Source organism: Microtus pennsylvanicus, chromosome 6, assembly GCF_037038515.1.
Source record: "Microtus pennsylvanicus isolate mMicPen1 chromosome 6, mMicPen1.hap1, whole genome shotgun sequence".
In the NCBI taxonomy this organism is placed as follows: domain Eukaryota; kingdom Metazoa; phylum Chordata; class Mammalia; order Rodentia; family Cricetidae; genus Microtus; species Microtus pennsylvanicus.
This window is the reverse complement of record NC_134584.1, coordinates 107,216,836-107,238,987: the sequence shown is the minus strand read 5'-3', so window position 1 is coordinate 107,238,987 and position 22,152 is coordinate 107,216,836. Positions and strand designations below refer to the sequence as shown.

The 22,152-nt window shown below is 39.1% G+C and overlaps 1 protein-coding gene and 1 non-coding gene across 3 annotated transcripts in view; both read left to right on the top strand.

Annotated features, from left to right (window-relative positions):
* Cbfb (core-binding factor subunit beta) overlaps positions 1–20,616 on the top strand; it is a 47,713-nt gene extending 27,097 nt beyond the window's left edge. The window contains exons 5-6 of one of the 2 annotated variants that reach the window (XM_075977248.1): positions 4,463–4,558; positions 19,689–20,616. In XM_075977248.1, coding sequence (XP_075833363.1) covers positions 4,463–4,558; positions 19,689–19,757 — 165 coding nt within the window. In that variant the 3' untranslated portion in view covers positions 19,758–20,616. Of the gene's footprint in view, positions 1–4,462; positions 4,590–19,688 lie in introns of both variants that reach the window. The other variant, XM_075977249.1, reaches the window with a different exon arrangement.
* On the top strand, positions 19,280–19,386 carry LOC142853185 (U6 spliceosomal RNA). The gene has a single exon (XR_012911113.1). It is a non-coding gene; the product is annotated as a U6 spliceosomal RNA (small nuclear RNA).
* Positions 20,617–22,152: the final 1,536 nt, after the last annotated feature.

Here is a 22,152-nt window from a genome sequence, read left to right as displayed (position 1 = left end):
TCTGAGCGAATTAGCTCACAGCTCATACACTCTCATTTTATCCTCCCAATTCCCTCTGTTGTACATAATCACAGTTAATAACTATGTTGATTTGTTAATTAGGTTGTTTGTTTGTTTGCCATCAACCCCAGCAGCTATATGGGGAAAAACAATATTGCCTCATTTTATGTTCATGGTACTAAGCACAATGGCCTGCCCATAATAAAAGCTAAGTAAATGTTTGTAAAATAAATGAAAAAGTGAATAAGGGATAGTGAGATGGCATAGGGTAAAAGCATTTGTCACCAGGCCTGATGATCTGAGTTAGATCTGCAAGCCACACATGGTGGGAGGAGAGAACCAACCCCTGCAGGTTGTTCTCTATTCTCTGTATCTAAGCTGCAGTGTGTGCACATGCACTAAATGTAATAAAAAATGAGCAAATAAATGAACAGAATAGAAGGGTATGTCCCAGTTGATACCTCACTGGTAATAGTGATTTCTCACCTTGGGAATGGACAGCATTCTTTTCTAGGTACCTCAGGCTTTATAGAATAATCTGAAAGTATAGTAGATATGCAGTGTACAATAATACACAGTAGGCTCAGGGGCCTCGCTCTTCAGAGAGATATGGGAACACGAAGTGATTCTCACAGAATGGAAGCACTCAGTCATAATTCCCATATGCGATAAGGACAAGCCAGACTGCTCAAATTACAGGGGCATTAATTTGTTGTGTCATAGCAGCAAGATCTTCTCCATTATCCTCCAAAGGATCAAGGGCAGAGCAGAGGAAATCCTAGCAGAGACCCAGTGCAGATTCAGAGCTAACTGGAACACAGTTGATCAGGTCTTCACTTTGAGGCAGCTGGCACAAAAATATAAAGAATTTGGAAAAGACTTATGTGTCTGTTACATCAACTTCAGGAAGGCATTCGATAGCATTTGGAGGAAAGGACTTTGGGAAACAATGAGGTTCTACAGATCGCCAGAGAAAATCATAAGAATACTAGAAAATACCTATAAAGATACCTTTGCATCAGTCGAAGTTTGTGCAGAACTAAGTGATCAGTTTCAGTCAGTGGTGCGAGTGTTGCAGGGATGTGTCCTCTTCCTACTACTCTCTAATATATCCCTGGAATTAACAATAGCAACAGCCATGGAAGATGAGGAGATAGGCGTGCAGATGGGTGGTGTGCGAATCAGTAACGAGTTTCGCCAATGATGCAGCACTACTTGCTGAAAGTCCAAATGAGCTGCAGGCCGTGGAAAATAGAGTGGTGGAAGTCAGTAAAAGCCTTGGTGTGGAAGTAAAGGTCAAGCCAGGCAGTGGTGGTGCAAGCCTTTAATCCCAGCAGTAGGGAGGCAGAAGCAGGTGGATTTCTGTGAGTTCAAGGCCAGCCTGGTCTCAAGTGCTAGTTCCAGGACAGGGTCCAAAGCTACAAAGAAACCCTGTCTTGAGAAAAAAGAAAGGAGGGAGGGAGGAAAACATCGAGAAGACTGAGATACAACACTTGGGAACAGAAAACAAGGATTTTAGCCGGGCGGTGTGTGGGCCCATATTTCGATATGGCACAAAAGCCATTGGCCCGGTCTGAGCTGACCACATAGCTCTGCAGACAAGCTGTCTCTGCCCTTAACAAAGGCCAGGATGCCTGCTCCTAGCTTCTTTTGTTAAAATGTGGATTACCTGAGAAGAGATGTTTGACTGAAGCTGATGACTTAAGAGTTCAGATATTTGGTGCTTCCTTCCTTTTGTAATTTGGAAGGATGTCTTAGAGATGCTAATTCAGGGCCTACCTGACTGCTAGATGCGGACGTGACTTGAGCCAAGGCACCTGGTTGCCTAGGTGATGGCATAATTGGTTTTCCCCCTCCCCGCTCAATTTGGTGTGAGTATATAAAATGTTTGGAGAATAAACGGATCTGGCCGTTCCCATGATGACGGTGTAAGCTATGTCAGTTCTTTTCCTCGCGACTCCGTTCCAGCTGGTTTGTCACGGGCCACGACAGCGTTGTTGGCGCACGCCTTTAATCCCAGCACTCGGGAGGCAGAGGCAGGCGGATCTCTGTGAGTTCGAGACCAGCCTGGTCTACAAGAGCTAGTTCCAGGACAGGCTCCAAAACCACAGAGAAACCCTGTCTCGAAAAACCAAAAAAAAAAAAAAGAAAGAAAGAAAGAAAACAAGGATTTTAATAAAATTTAATAAAGAATCAGAACCTCGCCGGGCGGTGGTGGCACACACCTTTAATCCCAGCACTCGGGAGGCAGAGGCAGGCGGATCTCTCTGAGTTCGAGGCCAGCCTGGTCTGGAAGAGCTAGTTCCAGGACAGGAACCAAAAAGCTACGGAGAAACCCTGTCTCAAAAATCAAAAAAAAAAAAAAAAAAATAGAATCAGAACCTCAAGCAAACAGTCAGCTTTGTCTATCTGGGAGGAAACCTCAGTTCAAAGGAGGGAACTATTTCAGATGTCAAGAGGTGGATTGGGATAGATAGGGCTGCATTCCAGACACTAGGAGAGGTTTGGACAGCCAGAGACACAATAACAACAACAAAATTACAAGTATATGAGACACTTGTCTTGAGCTGGCTTTACAACTCTGAAACTTGGATGATGAAGCGTTCCTCAGAACAGCGGCTGAATGTGTTTGAGATGGCATGTCTCAGGAGAATTCTAGGCATCGATAAGCTGCACAATGACGACATTAAGAAATAGCTCCATCTAAAGAAGGAAGTAAGCTAAAGGATATGGCAATGGTGCTTGATTGAGATGCTTCGGCCACGTTTGAGAATGACAGCAGATACCCAAAGATAGCACTGCTTGGAGGAGTGCATGGGATAAGGTGAAAAGGAAGGCCCAAAAGACACTGGATAGACAGCATAAAAGAAGACTGGAACCTTGGGTATGACAATAACACAAGCATCTAGGTCTGCCCAGGATAGGAACAATTGGAGAACTGCCATAAATGGTCTGCCCATGCATTCTTAAGCATTGACGGGCAAAAATGATGATGATAACAGTAGATATGAGTAATTATGTTAAGTGTGTGGCTTTTATATGTCCATAAGTGCTTGTAAATTAATGACATTTATTGAATACTGTCTTTAAGTATTTTTACTGTGTTGTGGTAGTTTGAATAGCCCCATAGACTGATGTGTTTGAATAGTTGGCCTATAGAGTGTGGCACTATTAGGAGGTATAGCCTCATTGAAGAGGTGTGTCTCTGGGGGCTGGCTTTGAGGCCTCATATGCTCAAGCTCTGCATGTGGGACACAAACTCCTGCTTCCTGTGGATCAAGATGAAGAATTAGACAGTGCAAATAAAAATTATTTTTTTGTTGTTGTTGTTTGGTTGGTTGGTTGATTGATTGGTTTTTTGAGACGGAATTTCTCGGTGTAACAGTTCTGGCTATCTGGAACTCACCATGTAATCCAGTGTGATCTCGAACTCACAGATCCACCTGCCTCTGCCTCCCGAGTGCTGGGATTGAAGTTGTGTGCCACCGCGGCCTGACTGAAAATTATAAATACTAATCTTGTTAACAGTGACAAACCACTTATTGCACACAGAAAGCTATTTAGCATACTCGGGCCTGGAATAGCATTTACTATATTTTAGAGGCCCAGATCCTTTCCTTCCTGTCGCTGCAAACCTGCTCCTCTAGCCTCCCATTTGCCAGATAGTGAGGTCTCTGATGTTGTATCAGTTCTCAGGAAGGAAGAATGGTGACATTTCTTTTATATAGAATTCTTGGAAACTTCATTAGGTGACTTGTGCTGTTATCTCATTGGCAGAAGTCACATGACCAACCTTTGTACTGATTCTAAGAAAATGAATATTGATGGCTTTTTTGGTATTGCTCTGGATCTTTTAGATTCTGCCAATATACCATCAAAAATATAATATACTAAGTGATATGTGACTGGCAAAGGTTGAACATTTTTTACTGAAGAGTGTAGGCAGTGAGGGAGCTTTTAAGGTGAGGAATCGTGATCACCTTGTGTTTTAGATACACTTGGCTGGCAGAGAGAGAGGAGAGGGGTGCAATACAGAATAGAACAGGAGTAGTCTTTGGGAGGCCTACCTAGCCAAAACTCTTTGCGTTCTAAATTAGGAAAACGTTTATAGAAATGAAGGGAAGACTAAAGGTTCCACTAAGAAGCAAATGCTAATTCTGTCTGTGGAGGTAAGAAAAAGGGTTACAGGTCAAAGATGGTTCAGATTCCTTGAATATGGTGGCAAATGTCTATAATTTCAGCACTGGAGAGGCTAAAGCAGAAAGATTATGTTTCAGAACAGCCAAGGGTATAATGAGATCCTGACTCCAAAATAAAGTAAAAGTACCTCTGAAATTAGGATGGGGGTTAGTATTAGTATTTTGAGAATTACTCTTCAGTTGGTTTCCTTTAAAAAAATCCATAAATTTTATTTTTTTTACATAAATAAAAATTAAAATAATTATTTCATGTACCCTGACAGCAGGAAGATGCATTAGCACAACAGGCCTTCGAAGAGGCTCGAAGAAGAACTCGTGAATTTGAGGATAGAGACAGGTCTCACCGGGAGGAAATGGAGGTGAGAGTTTCACAGCTGCTGGCAGTAACTGGTTAGTACTTTCCCCAAACTCTCAGGCTATATTTGTGATATTTATGCATAATGTTTTTTAATGGTTTAATTTTGTCTTTTATTTTTAAAAATTATATATTCTTGCTTGAATTTATTATATGCAATTGCTGTAAAAATGTAATTATTCTAATCTTAAGGTTGTGTATTGATTTCTTATTGATCTTCACAAAAATAACAAGGTGTATTTTCTTTTCATTCATTGATTTAAGTACCTTTGTTCAGTCTGTTGCTGCCTGCAGTTTCTAAGCACTGCAATCACAGTTGTGTGTGTCACACACTTCTTTGTAAAGGTGCCTCTTATTGATAGTAGTTCGTTATCAACACGTAATTTAAAACATTACTAAAAACCTGTGGGGCTTAATACTAATTTCTGCTTTTCTATACTATTTTTCTTTGTTTTGAAAATTACCAAGATAGGTTTTTGTCTATTTTCTCATGGTGCTGGGCATTTCACCCTGGACCTGAGGAAAGCTAGGCAAGATGCTTTATCATGTGATCCACATTCCCAGTCCATCATTTTGAAATAGAATAGACTTTGTCGTTTGTGTGACCCTTTAAAGGCAGCTTAATATTTTCAAAATACTTTAAGAATGGAGTTAACAGAATACACACACACACACACACACACACACACACACTTAGGGACTGGAGAAGTAGCTCGGAAGTTAAGAGCACTTGCTGCTCTTGAAGAGTATCCAGGTTTGGTTCCCAGTACCCATGTGGCAGCTCCTGACTGTCTGTAACTCCAGTTCCAGATGATCCAGTGCCCTTTTCTAATCTCAGACACACACCTAGTATGTATATACATACATACATACATACATACATACATACATACATACATACATACAGGCAAAGTACTAATCAGAAGCTTTTGGAGCCTGTCCTAGAACTAGCTCTTGTAGACCTGGTTGGCCTCGAACTCATAGAGATCCACCTGCTTCTGCCTCGCAAGTCCTGGGATTAAAGGCGTGCGCCACCACCGCCCGGCTCTAACTATTTTAAAAGCAAAACTTGTATGTCACAACAATCCCCTGTGTATCCATGTCTGGTTATAACCTCACTGTCCTCAAAAGTAAACATTACCTCAGTTTTTATAGTAACTCCTTCCTTCTGTTTCGGTATAGTGTTAGTATCTATGAGTTTAATCTACCTATATAAAATTCTTTCCTGATTTAACTAGACTTCAGTTAGAAATGTTAATATTTAACAGATATACTCTTAGGAAATACAAAATCTCTGTCTCCTTCTGCCTGCCTCCCTCCCCACCTCCCACTCTTCCCAGTGCTAGAGGTCAAGCTCCTCCGCCCAAGAAATGAAAACTTTTAAAAAGCAAGGAAAGCTGACCCAATGTTAATGGGTCACGTCACTAAAGTTGTCCTGAATCTGCACTGCAGAATTTGACTGGCTTTAAGGGGTTAGAGGGTGAGAAAGGTGGCTCTGCCTTTAAGAACACTGGCTGCTCTTGCATAGGACCTGAGTTCAATTCTCAGAACCCACATGGCAGTTCACAACTGCCTATAACTCCAGTTCTACGAGGTCCAAAATTCTCTTACCTCTGTGGATTTCTGTATACGTGTGGTACACAGGCATACAATCAGGCACACACACATAAATTTTAAAATATAAAAATAGCTGGATGTAGTGGCACACACCTTTAATCCCAGCACTTGGGAAGCAGAGGCATGGGAATCTCTGAGTTCAAGACCAGCCTGGTGTACAAAGCAAGTTTCAAGACAGCCAAAGCCGTTATACAGAGAAACCCTGTTTTGGATATATTAAACAAATAGTTTAATAATAGTTTAAAGTGAGAGAGACTAAAGCAAATTTGGGTTACCAGCAGCCAAACACCTAAAAGTCTAAGGGGACTTAATGGCCTTTCTGTAACCCTAGCAACTGAGAGACAGATGGAATTTGGGGCAAGCTGGCTATTTAGAATAACCAAATTAGTGAACTACAAGTTAGTAGTAGACCCAGCTTCAGCAATAAGATGAAAAGTGACCAAGAAAGATAACTGATAACACAGATGTGCACAGTATTGAGCGCATGCACACGCATACACAAAGTATTAAAAATATAATTATGTCTACTGGAGTAATTTGAGGGCATTGAAAATCCATATTATGAAGCTGAGATTATGATGCTGAGCATGGTATAGCTCAACTATTGTTTCAGAGCTCAAGATGCTGAAACAGGAGAATGGCCACAGTTCCAGGCCGGCTAGGGCTGTATAGCAGTCTCAAACGAGAAAGGGAAGAGGGCTAGAGCACTGTTTACTCTTCCAGAAGACCTCAGTTCAATTCAGGACTCCTGTGACATGACAGCTCACAGCCATCTGTAACCAAGAGCATCAGACACCAAAGTGGTACACATAGATGTGTGCAAAACACCCATGTGCATAAAATAATGCATTTTTAAAAGTCATTTTTATTACTTAAGGTAATCATATTTGTAGGCGCAAATTAAAATGGTAGTGACTCTTTTAATGGGTATAGAGTTTAAGTTTTGCAAGATAAAATGTTCTAGACATTTGTTGCACATCAATATAGATGTTCATGAAAATGGTTAACATGCTATATGTATTTTAACACAATTTAATTTTGTTTCTGCTTTTTTGAAATGAAAGTCTCACTGTATATCCCTAGCTGTCTTAGAACTCACTCTGTAGACTAGATGCTCCTGCCTCTGCCTGCAGAGTGCTGGGATTAAATGCATGCACCACCACCACCTGACTGCAATTTATTTTTTTTAATGTTTTTGTTTTTTCAGTTTTTCAAGGCAGGGCTTCTCTGTAGCTTTGGAGTCTGTCCTGGAACTAGCTCTTTTTTTTGTTTGTTTGTTTGTTTTTTGGTTTTTCGAGACAGGGTTTCTCTGTGGCTTTGGAGCCTGTCCTGGAACTAGCTCTGTAGACTAGGCTGGTCTCGGACTCACAGAGATCCGCCTGCCTCTGCCTCCCGAGTGCTGGGATTAAAGGCATGCGCCACCATCGCCCGGCTGGAACTAGCTCTTATAGACTAGGTTGGCCTCAAACTCACAGAAATCTGCCTGCCTTTGTCTCCAGAGTGCTGGGATTAAAGATGTGAGCCACCACCCAGCTGAATTTTTTGTTTTGTTTTGTTTTGTTTTTAACTCAATGTTGAATAATATAGAAAAAATTTCAAGCACAGAAACTACTTTATATACTGTGATTTAGAGTATGACACAGAGAGGGAGTAATGCGTGTGTATCCACAAAAAACAGTACTTACAAACCCAGGCTCTGGAGCAAAAAGGAGAGTTCTGACTCTGTCACTAACTTTGCTACCTGCGATAGTGTACTTCACCTTTCTAGGATGAGTTTCTTCATGTATAAAAGGTGTTTAATAATACAGTATCTCAGATATCTAAGAGTCGTGGTGATGGTTAAGTGGACTGATTACATGTGAAAGCACCGTTAGAGTATATGTCACTAAGTTAATATCAACTGCTGTCATTTCTTTTCTGTGTTACCATATTGTATCTGTTTTAGAATAATTCTAAAATTAATATCAAGCCTATTCAGTGGTTACTTTGTGGAGTTAAGTAAGATTCAATGTCTTTTAATGATTGATAATTCCTTTGTTGAGTTAGTTTACCTAGAGGACTGAGTCTATGAGTCTATCTCTTGAAATTTAGCCAGGATAGAATCGAGGGATAGAGACAGACAGACAGACAGACAGACAGACAGACACAAATACCTGGGGATATTTTGTGTGCGTGTGTGTATTTGGAGCTTTTACAATTCTTTTGTTGTTGTTTTCTTTTTTCAAGATGTTGTTTTGTGTAGCCCTGATTGTTCTGGAACTTATTCTGTAAACCAGACTGTCCTGGAACTGAGGTATCTGCCTGCCTCTGCCTCCTGAGTGCTTGGATTAAAGGTGTACAGCACCACCCACAGTACAATTCCTGATATTTTAACATTTCTTACCATTTTGCTTGTCGTACTCTGTGAATGTTAGACCCTTGTCAAGCCTACCTAATCAGCTTCTGCTTTGTAGTTTCCACAACACATAATTTCTTTCCCCTTATTTTCCCTTTCTGCCTCCCTCCTGACGGGCACCACTTGTCATCTCCTTCCTCTTGCCCCTCTTACCTCATTTTCCCTCTCTGTGGTATGTGTGCTTTGGATTTTAGTTTGTTTGTGTTTACACAGGGTCTCATCTAGCACAAGCCAGCTGAGCTAGATGAACTCACTGTATAAACAGAATCAAAGTCGAATTATTGATCCTTCTGATTCCAGCTCCCAAGTGCTAGGAGTAGAAGCATGTGTTGCCCCTCCCAGCCACCTCTTCTTATTTCTGTTAAAGTATTTATTGAACCATATGTTGAAACAACTATAAATCTATATCTGTCCTTCCCTTCGGTGAGATTTTATAAAATGAAGCCTTTGTGTCCCCTGAGTTGTCTACCACGTGTTTATGTATTATATTTACTTGGTAAATAAACATCTTCCAAACAGTTCTGTCCTACCTGCTTGAGAGCTAGGGTATTTTGTTTTTATTTTGTTTTGTTTTGTTTTCAGCAAAGACTCTCTATGTAGTTCTGGCCGTCTTGGAACTCACTGTGTAAACCAGACTAACTTCAAATTCACAGAGATCTGTCTGCCTCTGTCTCTAGGGCACTAGGATTAAAAGCATTTGTCACCACTCCTGGCTTCTGCAAAGATTTTAATAAAGATACTTAAATATGTTGGTTTATGTTAATTGATTAAATAGTAGCCTACGTTGTGCTGGTCTTTTCAGTAGACACATACCTTTGCACATCTTTAAGTTTTGGTAGAAAATGAATATAAAAGCCAGTAATTGCAGTGTCTTACTTTACATAAAAGCATTTCAAAGGAAAGTGGTGGCAGTATAGGAGAGAGAGTAGTAAGTCAGTCTCTGCTTGGGAACTTCACAGAATACACTTGGAGAGATTCAAAAGAAGAATGTGTTTGCCAGGTAGTCAGACTGGGGAAGGCTTTCCTGACAGGAAGACTTTACAAAGGAATGAATTTGCCAGGACAGAGAATGGTCAGTCTTTCTGCAGTAAATGAATATGGTTGAAGAAATAACTGAGAATTAATGGGACAGTTACTTAGGAAGCTTTCATATACTTCTTGGGTTCAATTATTGTATAAAGTGTTTATTTATGACATGTCTCACTGTGTAGCCCTGGCTGACCTAGACCTCCTTGCCAGAGACACTCTCAGTGCTGGGACTAAATATGTGCCACTGTGCCTAACACAAATTATCTTTTAAATATTTTGGTATTTTTGTTAATTTACAGGGTTGTCACTTGAAAATATTTTGGTGTTTTTATGTTTGTGCACAAAAGTAAAACCTGTTGGCAGAGGTACCAAGTAATTTGTCATTCAGATAGAATATCCCATTATTGAGTCAGCAGTTGAAAGCCTGAGCTTTGTAGTTAGGCCCAGTTCACATTCCTGCTCAGTCACTTGCCAGTCTCTCTTAAGCTCCAGTTTTATCACAGAAATTGTCACAATTCAATGAGAAACATTTAGAAAACACTAATGTGGTGCTTAGCCCGTGTGTTCTGAAAGAATAATAGCGCTAAAGTGCTTCCTTAGTGCTAAAAGCTCTGCCGGTGCTAGCTCCAGTTAATTGAATTCTCTGGCTGATGGAACATCCTTTTAGTTCTCTAAAGTGTATTAGACACTAACGCATTACGACCTAGAAGACAGGGAAAACGGCTGAATTGTCATCAATGATTTAAGATCCACTAGTCCAGTGGTTTCCAACCTGTGGGCCTCGACCCCTTGAGAGGTCGTAGCACACCATAGCCTACATATCAGATATTTACATCTTGATTCATAACAATAGCAAAATTACAGTTATGAAATAGCAGTGAAAAGAATTTTATGAGGAACTGTATTAAAGGGTCATTGCATTACGAAGGTTGAGAACCACTGCTCTAGTCCTTTATAGCAATAATTTGAAATATTAGTTCTTTTAGAAGGCAGTCATCTAAAAACAGTGGGCTGGAATCTGTCTCCAGGGTATCCACTGGCATCTGAGGGGGTTATGGTCTGTGTGTCTTATGGTGCTTTGTGTGTGTTTTGCCATTCCTGTTTTACTAGTGAGTACTGCCTAATAACTTGCTTCCTTGACTGTTTACCTCTTTTAAAACAACAACAGTGGCTGAGCAGTGGTGGCGTTCACCTTAAATCCCGGCACTTGGGAGATAGAGGCAAGCAGATTTCTGTGTGTTTGATGATAGCCTGGTCTACAAATTGAGTTCCAGGACACCTAGGACTGTTAAACAAAGAAACCCTGTCTTGAAAAATCAATAAAACAAAAACAAAAAGCCCCAACAACAGCAGTGAAGCCAGGCCGTGGTGGCGCACGCCTTTGATCCCAGCACTTGGATGCAGAGGCTAGCAGATCTCCATGAGTTCAAGGCCAGCCTGGTCTATAAAAGTGAATTCCGGGACAGCCAGGACTATTACACAGAGAAACCTTGTCTCGAGGGGGGAAAAAACTGAAAGAAAACATTTCCTCCCTATAATTTAAGCATCTTTGGGGCTGGGTGTGGTTGCCTACTCTGGAGGTAGAGAGGCAGATGGATATCTGCAGTTTGAGGCCAACTTACTCCACATAGCAAGTTCCGGGTCATCCAGGACTACCTAGTGAGACCCTTCTCAAAACACACACAGGGACAGACACACAATCACATATCTTTGGGATTTAAATATCATCTAATTCATTCTTATAACAGTTTGTAAAAATAAAACTCCTAGAAAAATGGCATACTGTCTTTCAAATAGTTTACTTCTAGAAGAAAAAGCAAGGAATTAAGCCATAGTCTTCTAACCAGGGCATCTGTGCAATATAGCAATAGGAAATAAAGATGACGAAGCTGAAAAATAAAATCTGCCAGGGGACATTAGAAATCATTTTCCCTGGAATAGAAAAGGCTGAGGCAGAGAAGAATAATATTGGTTCTAGTGGGTGGTCCTGCTGCCGACTGGAAATGAGGGCCAGGGAGCAGTGGTAACTCGTGGGTGGCACTGAGTAATGATCTTTGGAAAGCCTGAGGTATTTGGCAGCACTGAAGCTTAGGGGTGTCCACCACTGTTTGAATAACCTGAAATCTCTAGCCTTGCCATACTAAAGTTGTGCTGACACTGCTCATGAACATTAATACGTAGGTAAAGTTAACATTCTGTTGGTGGAAAATGGAACTTCAAGTGGATGGCTTAAGGCTTTTCAGTTTTCACTGATGTCTTTATCTGAAATCCTCGTACATGCATATAGTTTGACACCTGTAAACTGTTGTTTTCTGTACATCATTCAGAGTAGGATTTAATATTTCTTTGTGTTGTTGTTTTGTGGTTTTTGTGGGGATTTTTTTCCACCTTTAATGTTTTTTTTTGCTTTGTTTTTAGTTTGTTTTCTTTTTTGTTTTGTTTCTCTCCACCCCCACCCCCCACCCCAAGGCAGGGTTTCTCTGTGTTGCTTTGGAGCCTGGTCTCGAACTCACAAGAGATCCACCTGCCTCTGCCTCCCAAGTGCTGGAATTAAAGTCGTATGCCATCACTGCCTGGCTTGTTTCGTTTTTTGAGACAGTGTTTCTCTGTGTAGCCCTGACTGTCCTGAAACTCACTATGTAGACCAGACTGGCCTCAAACTCACAAACTCACAGACAGCACTCTGCCTCCCGAGTGCTGGGATCAAAGGCGTGCACCACCACTGCCTGAATTTTTTCTGTCTTTTTAGGACAAAGCTTCCACTAGTACAGTATTTTGTCTTCCTTTTAATTGACTTGGCAAATGATAAATGAACTGGCAAAAATATTTTAGAAGCCTTAACCATATATTATTAAATAATCTTAAAATAAAATGAGATACTAATAGTATAGAATATTATGTATAATACCCTATACGTATTTTTAAGATGAATGTTTGTTTGAACATGCAGATTAGGTGACATAAGAAACTGAAACTGGAAACTAGTGGAAACCAAATACGGGGGATAGGTGGCAAAATGGATGGCTATTGGGACTGGAGAGATGGTTTGGGATTTAAAGCACAGATTGCTCTTCCAGAGGACTCAAATTCGGTTCCCAACAACTTCCAGCTCCTGGGTATCTGACATGTTCCACTGGCTTCCATGGATACCTGCACATACATGCGCATACCTATAAATAAGCCATAGGGAGCTGGAAGGAGATGGCTCAGCAGTTAAGAATGCTAACTATTCTTAGAGTTTGATTGTCAGGACCCATGTTAGCTGCTCATATCAACTGCCTCTTAACTCCAGAGCCATTGGTATCTGATGCTTCTGACCTTCTGGGAACCTGCACTAATGTCCACAAACTCACTCAAAGACACACACAGATACACATAATTATATGTTGTGAGCCACCATGTGGTTGCTGGGAATTGAACTCAGGATATCTAGAAGAACAGCCAGTGCTCTTAACTGCTGAGCCATCTCTCCAGTCTGATATGCATAATTTAAAATAAAATTTTTTTCTAAATGGAGAGCTTAATTTTGACTATATATCCTTAGTACTTTATAAGTCCGGTATCCCATGTGTCTGCTCCTTATTTAGGAAAGAAAGGAAATTTGATTTTAGGAGCCTGGGGAGATGCAGCAGTTAACAATGTTTACTGCTCTTGGGGAGGACTGGAGTTTCATTGTGGGGGTCAGAGGGCTCATAGCCATCTGTAACTTCAACTGCATGGTATTTGGCACTACCTTCTGGCCTCCAGAGAAACCAATATGCATGTGTGTGTACAGACACACAGACAAAACATAAAATATATCTTTTTAAAAAAATAGAAGTTGCTCTTTTAAAACAGAATAATAAAAACTGAAGATTCTTTAATTTGTTGTCTGTATTACTGGCATATAGACTTTCTTTGTTTTGTTTTACTGAGTTGGGAGTAACACTATGTTGCCCAAGTTGGTCTCAAACATTTGATCCTCTTGCCTTACCCTCCCAAATGCCAATTGGCATTATAGACATATGCCACCACACCTTGTGGTAAACAGACTACTTTTAAAACAGTAAAAGTGTTTTTCATTTGAAATTTTAGATTATGTTCCAATATCTAAAATAGAGAAAAGGTTGCTCCAGTCAAAGCAAGAGTAGGGATTATTGGTCTTCCTCTGGGGCTCCTAGAGTGTTTTCAGGGAGCTAAGAAGATGTGGATTTCTTGAGGACCTTTGGAGTGTAGAATGAGCATACTCTTTTATAGTTGTGACACGCATGATCAAGCCGTTTACAAAAGAAGGAACTTAGGTGGCCTTATGGTTTCAAAGGGTTAGAGCCCATGGTAGAACAAAGGCATAGCTGTAGGAACAGCTGAGAGCTCACATCTTGGGAAAGTAGGAAGCAGAGAGCCTACTCAAAATGGCAGGAATCTTTGGAAACCTTAAAGCCTGTATCCCCAGTGACATACTTCCTCCAGCAAGGACACACCTCCTATCATCCCATTTATCAACTGGAGACCAAGAATTCAGATGATACCCTGCGGGACCCATTCCCATTCAGACCAACTACAGTTTAAAAACCGCTGCACCTGGCTTAAATGGTAGTCCTGTCTCTAGTTGCTGTTTCACTGACAGTTTAAGTTGCTTGTTCTGCTTGATCCTCAATATCTGGTGCTTTGAATGGAGGCTAATGGAATCTAGTATTTGGCTCACAATGTGTCTGGAATGCCAACTAAGTGGGCTCACTCTAATTTTAAACTGAAACACCAAAGATATGTTGCCAAAGTGTTTCAGATTTTGGCTTTTTAGTGTGGTGGTGATAGTCGGTTCCCAAACAGCCAAAAAAGTAGAACTTTGCCTGGTTCTGCTGACTGCAGAGGTAGCAGTTTCCCAAGCTTGTACAGTGAGTGCCTGGGAAGTGTTTTTGGTCATAGATGAATTGGAAAAATACCTCCTTTGTCTAGTAGCAGTTGATATATTGTCTTTTGCTAGAAACTACCTTTAGTTTGATTGTCCTCTTAACCTAAGCTAATAGAACACTGTTAGCACATAATTTGGCTACAAGGAACTACAATAGATTTTTCTCCAGCATTGACTAGAAAATGCTTTCATCTGGTTAGATTATAAATTATTAACAAAAGTTATTTTAATGTCATGGAATGAATTAATAATTACTGGATATTCTAACTTTTAAAGTTTAATTCTTAGCAAACCAGGAAAATTTTGATTGAAAACCATTTAGAAATAAAACAAGCAAAAGCTTTATGTGGGTTCTTTTTTTTTTTCTGTTTTGTTTTGTTTTGTTTTTTTGAGATGGTTTGTATAATGGCCCTAGTTGTCCTGAAACTAGCTGTTGTAGACCAGGCTGGCCTTGAACTCCCAGAGATCCATCCACCTCTGCCTCTTGAGTGCAGGGATGCATGCACCACTACTGCCCGGCTAGTTTTTGCCTTTTTAATGAGTTAGGGGAAAGTGTATCAAGTTAGGACTTAAAATTTCTGCTTTGTAGCTGTGAACCTTAACAACAGGAAGAACTAGCCGTGGCTGGAGATACTGTAATTTAATTTTTTTCTTAGACTTACTTGCCCTATGAATGTCTAGCCATCACTAATCCTTGGTTTCAGGTTTATCATCAGTATAATAAAAGTTAAGCCAAATCTCTTATATAGTTTTAGTCAAGTATCAAATATAAAGTGAGTATGAGACAGATATTATTTATATAGAGAACATACTCAGTCAATTGCAGCTGAATTTTCAATGTTTAAAACATTTTCTATGAAGAGTTTTCCACCTTTGTTTACTGGTTAATAAAAAAAATAGTAGTCAAGCAGATCCTCTGGTTTATTTAACTAATCCCTCCTCTTGGCTATTTCTCCACGTCCTAAGTAGTGACTACTTCGTTGCTCTTTTACTTTCATCTTGTGACCTCCTAGAAACTAGATTTGCTATATTTCTGAGTGATGCTATACTAAAAAAGTTCTAGGAGGAATGGGAGTAAGAAGGCTGTAACAAAATGTCTAGATTAATTTAAAAACAAACTGTGGACTTGATGCTTAGGGTGAGTTCAGCGAGGATTTCTTTGCTATTGTCTAGTATAGTTTACTACCCATAGAAGAGTTTCCTCTAAAACAGCCAACCTACATTAGAAACGGCCAAGATTCACTTGAGAGGCAGGTGAGTTCTCTATGAGTTTGGAGCCAGCCAAATCTACATAGTGAGACCCTGTTGGGGGGGAGGGGACGACGGAGGGACAGAGAGACAGACTTCTCAAAGAAAGTCCTATGTGTAGAAGCTAGTCACAGGAGCTAAGTCTGTTTCTGTGTGTCTCCGTCAGACAGCCTATTTATCTTCTGTCTCTCAGAGCTCTCACTGTTCTCTGTTTCAGCTCCTTGTTTGGGGTCCTACCCTTCCCTCCTGCACAGGGCCTTATCACATCTTCCTTAGTTCCTTTCTCACAGGTAAATAGAAACTCACAGCACAAGCAAAACAAGTTACTTTTCTTTACTCTTGTTCTCCATGCTTTCTATCAAAACACGATGCTTTAGACAGGTGTCTTTCAGCTGCTCCAACAGAGCCTGGATCAGTACATTAAATCCAGTTGTTGGTGACTGTCATCCATTTGAAATAATTGTCGTTAATAAAATTTGAAAATACGCCAAGTGGTAATGCTGCACTCATTTAATCCCAGCACTGGGGAGGCAGAGGCAGGCGGATCCCTGAGTTCCAGGACAGCCAGGCTATATAGAGAAACCCTGTCTCCAAAGAAAAAGAAAAAAGCTTATCAAATCGAAAGACTATACTGTTCACAAAAGTACTGTATTGGTAGGTTAGTGATTTATAAATATATAATTCGATTGATTTTTCCTTAGGGTTTCTTCATTGCTCAGCCCCTTTCTGACCTTCATTGACTGAAACCAGATTCCTATATCAGTCTCTGCTTCTGCAGAATTGACTTGTCTTTACAGCACACTTAGCATTGATTGTGGAGCATAAATTGCATTTCTGGTGCATGGGCATCCATAACTTTTTAATCTCAGCTGGTTTTACAGCGTAACATTACCTTGAGTATTCTAACAGAAAGGGGTATGCTAAACTGAGTTGTGAGAAGTCTGCTGCAAAATGACTTAAATCCATCTGCTGGAGAAGGATTGCTGCTGAATTTTATTTTGTTTAGAGACGAATAAGGCAAACTGTCTTTTTGTTGTGATTATTTGATTTTTGGGTTGATTTTCTTTTTTCTTTTTCTTTCTTTCTTTCTTTCTTTCTTTCTTTTTTTTTTTTTTTTTTTTTTTTTGGGCACTGTGTCTCCTGGCTGGCCTGGAACTTGCTGAGTAGCCCAGACTCATAAGATCTTCCTGTCTGGCTTCTCGGGTGCCCTTACACCAGCAGTTGTACAGATAACAGAATGTTCTCCATTGATAACACAGCGCTGGACCTTTGGGCTGGTTATAAACCTACCTCAGGGCTGATTGTACCTCATTTGTAGACTGTATTCTTAGTATGTCCAGGACCTTGACTTTGATGCCTCGCACTGAAAAGAATAAAATTTGACCTTACAATATAAATGAGACTTGAGCCATTATTTGGGAGATCTGGAATGTTCTTTCTCTAATAACTGAAATAAGATCGCTTTTGCTCAGGTGATTGACCTCACACTTGTTCTTCCTGCTTCAGCCTTCCAGGTGCCAGAATCTAGTTCTGCGTGTCATTATGCTCAGCCTAAGTGTGATCTCCAGTTAAATGTAGTTTTTTTGTTAAATTTGTTACTTAAAAAATTACATAGATGATAGAAAATTAATGCTTTAGTACACAATTCCAGAAGATTAGGCTAAATAAATCACAGAGGTATCTGCAGTTGGTCTCAGCTGCTGGCATATGATAGAATTGGCTAAGAAGAATGTGAAAGTGAAACATGGTGGCTTTATCTAAAGAGAAAGCAATAGAGGTGTAGCAGAAATGGTCAAGTTAAGGACATCTTTTAAGATAAACCATCAGAATTTGTTCTGCGTATGGGGAAAAGATGTTAAGGGTAACCCAAGGCTTTCTGCCTAAACCACTAGCAAAATGGAGTTGCCATTATCTAACACTGGAAAACTTAGATTGGAGGAACCAGGTTCTGGTTATAAATACATGTTAGTACTTAGCCAACATTTGGAAGGACTGAAAACATTTTTAAAATATATTAAAATTTGTGCAAGATGCTAAAAGAAAATGTTGAATGGGGAGGGGTATTAGTGAGATGTCTCTGATTAAAGGTACTTTCTGCCAAGACTGACTACCTGAGTGTAGTACCCAGTGCTTACTACTCCTCCAGATAATTGTGTTCAGGTCCTAATACCCATGTCAGACAGCTCACACCATCTGTAACTATCTGAGTTACAGATCTGAGGGATCTGAGTCCCTCTTCTGTCTTCCATAAGCACCACACATACACAATATTAAATATAATGAAAACTAAATATTTACTTTTAAAGTTGTACATGGACAAAAGGGGCACTATATTATATATATTTTATATTGCCAGAGAGTATCATACATGATATTTTATTTGATACATGTTTTCTATTAAGTAATTTGTCATAGGTAATTTAAATAGGGTGTTTATTATTTAATGAACCTTGAAATGCTCAGTGTTTATAATTATTGTTTCTTAATTGCTAAGTACTGTTACAAAGATAATTAAATGTGGAATATGTGCAGTTTTTCTTTTTCTTTTTCTTTTTTTTTTTTTTCGAGACAGGGTTTCTCCGTAGCTTTTTGGTTCCTGTCCTGGAACTCGCTCTTGTAGACCAAGCTGGCCTCGAACTCACAGAGATTCACATGCCTCTGCCTCCCGAGTGCTGGGATTAAAGGCATGCGCCACCACCACCTGGCTTCCATTTGTTTTTTGGTGGTAGGATTTCTCTGTGTAGCCCTAGTGTCCTAACTTTCTCTGTAGACCGTGCTAACCTCAAACTCACAGAGATCTGCCTGCCGCTGCCGCTGCCTCTGCCTCCTGAGTGCTTGGATTAAAGGTGTGTGCCAGCACTGCCTAACTAAGTGCATTGTTTTTAATTTTATTCATAGAACTTAATATTAGAGATTTCATTTCTTGAGATTTGTAGTTAAAATTCATTTAACAGGGGCTGGAGAGATGGCTCAGAGGTTAAGAGCATTGCCTGCTCTTCCAAAGGTCCTGAGTTCAATTCCCGGCAACCACATGGTGGCTCACAACCATCTGTAATGAGGTCTGGTGCCCTCTTCTGGCCTGCAGACATACACACAGACAGAATATTGTATACATAATAAATAAATAAATATTTTAAAATTTTCATTTAGCAGAGATTAAAATCATTGTTTTATTTTTCAGTTAGTAGATGATACTATTATTATATTAATTATATTATTAATTATTATATTAATATTTCTGTTACTCAGTTTCTTTCATTTTGTTTTTGTTTTTGTTTTTTTTTTTGGTGCCGTGACTTCATTTTGGTTTTTTGAGACAGGGTTTCTCTGTATAACAGCCCTGACTGTCCATGAACTCTCTAGACCAGGCTGGGCCTGAACTCACAGAGATACCTCTGCCTCTTCTGGAGTACTGGGATTAAAGGCATGAGCCACCACGCCTGGCAAACCGATTTCTTTATAGAATGGGGAAAATAATGAAATCTATGTAGGTTGTTGGAAACAATTTAGTTCCTTCATGGAGAGTACTTCAAATAGTTCCTAGCGGGCTCGCTTCGGAAGCACGTCTACTAAAACTGGAACGACACGGAGAAGATTAGCGTGGCCCCTGCACAAAGATGACACGCAAATTCGTGAAGCGTTCCATATTATATTAAAAAAAAGATAATACCCAGAATATAATTGTTGCTTATTAAATGTCAGCTATATGATTGGCTTATTAGTGTAGTAAAACCTCTGGTTCTAAAAATAAAACCGTAGGGTTTTTTCTTTATATGTAGTATATACTTATAATATCCTTTTGAATATAAAATGATTTATTATTATGGAATATCATATATAGTTTTAATTGGATGATCATTTCTTATATAACACTGTGTCTTAATATCTTACGTATGCATCATTTGAGTTTTCAAACCACATTCTTAACTTCATATTACAATTTTGTCATTGCAGGCAAGAAGACAACAAGACCCTAGTCCTGGTTCCAACTTAGGTGGTGGTGATGATCTCAAGCTTCGTTAAGACTAGCACAGCACCCGTGCCGCCCATCCCTACGTACACACTGCTTCTAGTTGGTATCAGCAACACATTGTGCGACCAGAAACTGTGATAACTGGAGGTACTGCAGTCAATTTCGTGACCTGAGGCAGTAAAAGACATCGTCAGCTGCCATGGTTTTGCACTATAATATCTGCATTTCTGGTTTTTAAAACATGTAGCCAGTAATAATTTGAAATTTTTTTCTATGCAAGCTTATCTTGTTGGCATTATTTTGGTTGGGTTGAAAGTATCTTCTTTCTCCATTTTAATTTAAAAGTTCATGTCATTTAAGAACAAGATAAGAAATTGAAATTTGTATCAGGGTTTTCTTCAGCAGTTGCTTAAAATTATTTTATACTTTCAGATGAGTTGGTCATACAGTCTTCCTTCTAGATAAGCATTCTTTGTGTTTGTTTTCTCCATATTACTTTGTTTTTTGTATTCTACACCATTTTACAAATAAGATGTGTTTGCGTTTTCTTACAAGCTAAACACCTAGCAGCATAGAGCTGTCTGCCACCGCCTCCTAAAACAAACAGTTTACAGTTGTGAAAGTCACAGTATCCTTTTAAATACTAGTACTCACCTCTTTTTTTTTTGCCCTTTTAAACATAAAAATTTTAAATTAGTATTCATTTTTATTTGTCTCAGATCTGTTTCAAGTTCTCTTCTATAATCATGAGTTTGGGTAGAGGTGTTCTCCATAGGTGATAATGTTCTACAGAAATGCCCAAAGAAGTCACAGGTTGGCTTCTGTTTTATTCAGGGATTTTATTTTTAAGTCAATCAGAAAAGGGATACTGGAACTTATTCTATGTAACAGCATATAAAACTGGAGGCAGTGATGAATCAGTACAAAGGTAAATTGTATTAACATCATGTTTAAGATAGCTGCTTTCATGTGTATTTTGTATTGCATGCTTTTGTAGAAACAATATTGGGTGATGAAGATTAGTCTTAGAAAATGTTCATCTGTGCAGGAGATACATTTTCTTCCATTAATTCTGGGCGAAACATTCACAGTTATATATGATGGTATTTTGCAAAAGGACTATTAATAGTGCATTTTGAGATGAATCAGTGTGACAATATTTTTAAAATAGGCTTAGTGTCAAATTGCAATTTTTTTAAATATAAAACTGGAAAAAAGTGCTAAGTCATTTGGCACATGCTTACAGATACTTTTCTTGGTCATATTCATTAAATGTTACTACATTTCTGAATTTTTGCAAAAATGTATTTTATCATAAAATGGCATTATTTTAGAGAATTTTAAAAACTGACATGGTCAATTCAGAAAAATCTGAATAAGGTCATTGCATTTAAAAAGCATATAAAGATACTTGATTGTGAAGGTGTGTCTTTCATTGTATATATATAATTCATCAACAAATACCTGTATCTCAAAATAAAAATATTTGTTATATATTTGAAGTCGTGCATGGTAAGGATTGTGTTTGAATCACTATAAACAATAATGTGTTACAAAAGATCATGCTGACTTTGTATAACTAAGTACTATGAATGAATTTGGTTGGTATTTGGTGTTGTACAGCTCACATGTTTACACTCTCAGTGCCCTAATTCCTCTGGGGAATTACCTTTTTAAAGTGATCCTTACAGGGGTGTTTTAAGGTTACTTTAATCACAGAGCTCCTTCGTTTTGACCTCTGCAGTTAATTTTATTTTTTAAAACAACATGTTGGTGGTACATTTTCTCTGCTTTTAGCCAAGAGCTTTCAGTCCACCAGTAAATCAGATCACATGGTATTAAATTTTGTTGTTGCCATCTCTCTGTAAATAGTGAATGTTTTTTTATTAGCTCTGCACTGCTTCTGTCTTAATGCTGGCATTAAGATCATAAACCCCTTTTTTCCGTAGTGCAGACTTTTAAAACTACTTTAAGTTATTGATGCAATTTCATATTTTTTCATAATCTATATTTAAAATTACATCATTGCATCATCCTTTCTAAATTCATCTCCATTAAAACTTGCCTTAAGCTACCAGGTTGCTTTTGCCATTAGCTTTACTGTATATTTGTATGTTTAATTTAGTTTCACATTAAAATTCTGTGTAGTGAAAACAAAGTCTTGGCTCTTTATTGATAAAATGTGATCTTTTCTGTCCTACTACTTTGACCCTTTTTACTTTTTTTTTTTAAAGGAGAGCAGCAACAGTGCCATCTAGTGGTCACATCTTCTAGTTCCAAAGAGGCCAAACTTTAGATCACAATGCACAGTAATTTCTCAGTGGTTAGTGGGAACAGGAGGGTCAGAAGTTTAATATCATTCTTGGCTACTACAGAGTTCAAGACCTAGGCTGGAGAGATGAATTAGAGGTTAAGAGCCATTGCTGCTTTGTAGGGACCAAGAGT